We start from the raw sequence: 5,927 nt of genomic DNA, 5'->3' as shown, positions 1-5,927 counted from the left end.
CTGTACCCTCATCTTCAAATGCACCTGCCCCTGTTCAAGTCTAAGCAGATACCAAATTTCCTAAATTTAAAATTCCTAACTCTCATCAAAATAATGCCTATGATCAGGTAATCAATTTAGAAAAAAGATATCCCGGTATTAACATATCAGTTAGGCCAAATCTTGAGGGTGACATGATTTTGTCACCTCGGGATTTGGATGCTTTAAACACACTCAGTACCATGCCCAATCTCATAAAACTTGATCCCTCTAAACTTAGAAGGATATTCATTGTATGTGGATATTCTTATAAGTACAATGTCTCTAGACTGGAGGAATATCCCCATCCCCGAGGATGGGGGTGTCTCAAACAAGGTAAAATGTACATTTGAAGGTCCTCCCCCAGAGTTTGTGGACTTGGGGGAGATTTAGAGTGGAGGACTATATGCCTCCCCTGCTTCGTTGCCACAGGTGCCAAAGATACGGGCACCATCAAAATAACTGTAAAGCAACATACCCCATCTGTGGCATCTGCTCCAAGAGGCATGACACTGCCATTTGCTTGACGAAATACAAGGCTGATGAGCCTACTACTGCTAAATGCCCTCAATGTCGACAGAGTCATCATTCATGGAACAAAAGATGCACAGAAAGATTGAAAAGGGAGTATGCTAGAAGGAATCAAACTCCTTCAAATTCTAATGCAGCTGGTTCTCAAATAAATAAACCAGCACAACAACAGCCTGGTCCAAGGCAAAACCAGGTTACTAATTACTCTAGGCCTATCTCCCAATCTGGTTCCTCCTACTGTGACATCTTAAAAGGCACTCAAAGGTCTGCTGTGCCTCAATCTACTGCACAGCACACAAACCCATCATCCCATCCAACTCCTACCCCTTCCGAAGCTTCTGTCACCCCCCCTAGGCCTCAAAGAGAACCTAGATCTCCTAGGGTCTCTAGACCTAACCTCCACCCACAACCAAAACTGCAATCCAACCCCCCTCCCAGTCAACATTCCTTCACCCCTTCAGAAATAAACCACTCCCCCCAACCTTCAACATCCAATGCCCCCATTCCTCAAGCTCCTAGCTCCTTTTCCTACACCCACTTTCCTTCTCTTTCCCAACAAAATCCCTCCCAATCAACCACACATTCCTTCCTATCCAATCCTATAATAGGTTTCCTACTCCAACCCCATATATTAGAAACAGCAATCATTACCTTAATTGAGAAATTCTTCCCAGGGCTGGTCCTTGAGGAGAATTTAAAAATGGCCATCAGGTTTGTGTGTGATACATTATCTCAGGCCCTCTTAATGTAAATTCGAAGACTCCGACAGTGATCTGAGTCTACCTCCTTCCCCTCTATCACAGGAGAGCAATAATATCAATGTTTTATCATAGAACATTTTGGGAATTAGAACAAAGTATGCCCTCCTGCAGTCCCAGGTGGCTATACAGAGACCAGACATCATACTCCTGCAGGAAACACTACTAAGAGAAAATAACAAATTCAATTTTGCTAATTACAAAGTTTCTAGACAACACTAGACAGACACATGCCGTGGCTTGTTAACATTAGTCAAAAACACTATTCCTTCTAACAGAATTGCCGACATAAATTGCCATGATGCCAACACACTTAGTATACAAATTACACTATTAAACACTACACTTACAATACACAACATATACAGACCTCCTGCAAGTGTACTTGATGCTAATCTCCTCTTTGCGGCTGCTGAGACGCAGGATACCATTATATCTGGAGATTTTAATGCTCACCATCCTTTCCTTAAGTCACCCTCCCTTACTAATTCGACTGGGGATCATCTACATTCTCTACTTGAGGAATTTCCAGGGGTGAAACTCCTTAACAATGTTGATATCCCTACTCATATTGCAGGAGGACGTTTGGATTTAACATTCGTTTCCCAAAACCTTAGACATGGTTCCACTTGGGACCTACATCCTATATTAACGAGTGATTACTATGGCACTGTCTCTTCTTTTAGATTAGAAAAATTGCCTGATCCTCCTCCTCCCCCTAGGAGATGGAATCCGGATTTTGCTAATTGGGAGCTCTTTGAACAGCACATGACTACATGGGCTGAAAGATATTCTGTTGGTCCTCCTGAGGACTCTGATAATATCCTTCTTTCCCTTAACAATCAACTAAATGAAGCTGCAGCATCTTCCATGCCAAAGAAAAAGTCCTTTGTCGAAAGATCATAAGGACTCATGGTACTATAATCCTAGGATTAAGGCCATGAACAAGCGGCTAAATAGAATCAGAAAACTATTTAGAAGAAATAACACTGAAGCTCTATACCAGACCCTCATCAGTGTTGCTAGGCATGCTACAGAGGTGGCAAATGAGGTTAAAAAAGAAAAATGGCTTGACTGGTGCTCACAAGTCAACGGTTTCACTCCTATCCGAAAGATCTGGGCCTAGTTCAATAAAGTATTAGGAAAAAGACACACAGCAAGGGTCACACATCCTGATCCTCCTGCTGAAGCTCTTAGGATAGCACAAAATTTTGCCAACAGATCCAAATCTGACAACCTCTCAATACAGGCCAGACAAAGGCAAGAGGTCCTTTACCCCATAAAGATGGCCATGGTCACTGCAGGTTGCAACATATCTGATGATACGGATGCTCTGTACACCATGGAAGAACTTAATATCGCTCTTTCAAAAACTAAGGACTCTGCCCCTGGTGCTGATAACATTACTTATAGCATGTTAAAACACATGGGAGACCCAGCTAAGGAAGTTTATTTAAAACTTATAAATAAAACCCATGTGGAAAGGGTTAGACCTCAGCTCTGGAGGCAACAGGATACACAACCTGTTCCCAAACCGAAAGAAGAAAACGCCTACAGACCGATAGCTTTGATCACTTGCACAGCTAAGGTTGCAGAACGAATGGTCCTTAACCAACTTAAGTGGAAGGTTGGGGAACTACACCATAGATTATATGCATTCAGAGAAGGAGTAGGCACTCATGAATGTATAACTGATCTAATGGCTACTATAAATGAGGAAAGAGCCCTTGTCGTCTTCTTGGACCTTGAGAAGGCTTTTGAACTTGCCAGTGCAGCTGCAATTCTCTTCTCTCTTGTCCACAAGAGAGTCAGAGGCCATCTGCTGTCCTGGGTTCAGGAGTACACTAAGGGCCGAGAAGCTAGGGTCACTTTTCAAGGTGCAACTTCTCCCTTTCTCCCTTTGGAAAATGGCACCCCTCAGGGTGGAATACTGAGTCCGTTCCTTTTTAATGTTCTCATGGAAAACCTCCTATTTATTGAACTCCCCAGAGGTATAGAAATATCTATATATGCTGATGACATCTGTATTGTTTGTCCCAATTCTGTTAGATATCAGTCTCAGAAAATGCAAAGAGCTCTGAATGCCATTGTTCATGAATGCAATGAATTAGGTCTAAAAATAAATCCACTTAAAACTAAGGCAATGGCAATGAAATACTTTGAACCTCCTCCCCCTTTACTAATTGATAATAACCCAATAGAATGGGTTTCTAATTTTATTTATTTAGGGGTTAACATCAACCATAAGTTCCTTTCCCATGATCAGGTTAAACTGCTTAGAAATAAGGTCAACAATAGATATAATGCAATGAAAAGAATATATTCTTTAAATAAAGGAGCCTCTTCACATTTATTGAGACTTTTCTATGTGCAAGCAGTCAGATCACAGGTTGAGTACGCTTCTCCTGTACTCACTTCAGTTCCTGCAGTATCTCTTACTTCACTTGAAGTAATTCAAAACAATGCGATGAGATTAATCACTGGATCCCCTATGTGGACAAGGCTTAACCTCCTCAGGCAAGAAACCAACCTGTTATCTCTTACAGATAGAATAAAAATGCGTATGTGTTGTGTCATAGTTAAAACTATAAAAGCAAATAGAACTTCCCCACTCAAAACAAGATTAAACAGATTCATCAATTTGCATGAAAGCCTAGATACCCCAAGTAATTATATTGGCAGTCTTGTTAAATTAATTAGAGACGTAAATATACAACAAACCATTAATAATGTTAAGCATGACAAATTTCATCCCAGCTATGTCCCTCCTGCTCCTTGGAGTACGGATCCAATTGAAATTAATTACACTGTTCTCCCTGCATTTAAATCACAATGTTCTATTCAACAGTTAAAGGCTGCAGCCCAGGATTCAATTAATAGCACCAGCTCCACGAATGTCTATTATACCGACGGTTCTGTGGACATTAATATACCTGCTGGTGGTCAGCTGTTTTTTCCAGATCTTTCTCATGTGCCTGGAGGCTATCTGATCATGCATCTATTCTTCAGGCAGAACTCTACGCCATTGCGAAGGCTTTGGAAAATTCCCTTTATAAATTTGGAAATACAACCATTCATACAGATTCTAGAGGTGCCATTCACTGCATCTCAAAGTGAAATTTCTCTGAAAATGTTCATTTAATTAGCACTATAAAGGCTATGGCTGCAGCTCATGCTTTGAGAAACAGGAAAGTTACCCTCAACTGGATCCCGAGTCATGTAGGTATTCAGGGAAATGATGAAGCTGATCGCCTTGCAAATAGTGCTTTGAGGTGTCCCACTGTAGACAGAGCATGCAGACCCTCACTATTACATATCAAGAAATTAATGAATGACTATTGTCACATACAAAAGAAAAGCTTAATTCGTCAAATTTTGCTTGAGGGCTCTCGTTCTGCTATGTGGTACACTTCTGTTACTAATATCCTCCCACATGATATTCCTAAATCTCTTAACAGAAAACTAACAGTTATTATTTACAGGTTACGGCTGGGTTACCTCTGCACCTGGCACTTAATTAATGTAGAAGACAGACCATGCTCATATTGTGACATACCCACAGGGGATCAACCCCTAGAACACTACCTCCTCCATTGCAGAGATACCTTCCCCCTCCGACAGACTATAACCTCTCCTCCCCTTACACAGCAGTACAAGTAACCAAACACATACTTGAAAACATACACACACTTGCTGGGTTTTTGTGCTCTTATCCTCCCCCCCCCCCCCAGATAATAAATTAACGTAAAATAAAAACACTTTAATTCAGTCTAAAACACATTTAACATATATAACTATTCCTTTCATTACATACAAAACTATACATAAAGATCCAATGTTAATCCCCTATCCTAATCCTTCCCCCCTGTGGTGATAAAGAATCTATTCAATAATACAAAATTCTGTAATTAAATAATATAACACAAACTCATTTTTATTTAATAGTCAGGTAACTCATTCACTGTCGGAACCCGCAAACTCATTAATCATATAATTCCTATCCTTACCCCTATCCATTAGGGATAGTATTCCTACAGATCCCTTCCCCAAAAACAAGTACACTAGTAAGGGAATGGGGGGTCCTTTTCTCGTGCTAACTGGTCGAGCGTCGCACAGAACTGGGCCCCTCTCGGATGCAACTTGGATGATCGAAGGCGTGACTTGAGCGACGTCCGACGCCGGCCATTGTGACGTTTCATTAAGCTTTGAATAAAGCTATTTATTCACTTTGGGTTCCGAATTTCTCAATTTCAGTCCAATATTCCACAAAGGAGACCAGGCAAGGTTTCAATATCTCCTTTGCATATTTTTCCAACGTTTTTTTCTGTACTGTTAGGTCTCGGTGGGGCTATGAGAAAAGTCGTTGGTTTGAGAGGAGGGTTCATGCTGATTAATTTGTTGACTATTTTTAACGGTCATTTCCAAAGGCGGTTTTTGAGTATGTTTCAGCTGGGTTGCAGTTCTTGAAACAATTAAGTCTTGATGGTTGGGATTTCATTTTCAACATTGCAATGCGTTCTAACGTAACTGCATCGCTTAAGCAAGGCATAATGAGGTGCTGCACTTCTTTGCTATAGTCCTTATTTGATTAGTCAAAGCACACTTAGGCTATGTACCTCG

General features: G+C 40.9%; 1 protein-coding gene across 1 annotated transcript; it reads left to right on the top strand.

Moving 5' to 3' along the window:
- The first annotated feature begins 424 nt into the window (after nt 1–424).
- LOC137637148 (uncharacterized) lies at nt 425–2,213 on the top strand. Its single transcript, XM_068369423.1, has 2 exons — nt 425–732; nt 1,586–2,213. Exons 1-2 carry the CDS (start codon nt 425–427, stop codon nt 2,211–2,213), a joined length of 936 nt encoding a protein of 311 aa, XP_068225524.1.
- The last annotated feature ends 3,714 nt before the right edge of the window (nt 2,214–5,927 follow it).

Source organism: Palaemon carinicauda, unplaced genomic scaffold (genome assembly GCF_036898095.1).
Source record: "Palaemon carinicauda isolate YSFRI2023 unplaced genomic scaffold, ASM3689809v2 scaffold557, whole genome shotgun sequence".
NCBI lineage: Eukaryota > Metazoa > Arthropoda > Malacostraca > Decapoda > Palaemonidae > Palaemon > Palaemon carinicauda.
Note: the sequence above shows the minus strand (reverse complement) of the source record. Positions and strands in the feature narration are given on the sequence as shown.

Excerpts from the sequence above, each read along its gene's own strand:
- LOC137637148 (XM_068369423.1), top strand. The coding sequence starts at position 425 with ATGCCTCCCCTGCTTCGTTGCCACAGGTGCCAAAGATACGGGCACCAT. Across the intron at positions 733-1,585 it reads CAACAACAGCCTGGTCCAAG|AATTGCCGACATAAATTGCC; the intron begins GCAAAACCAGGT and ends TCCTTCTAACAG.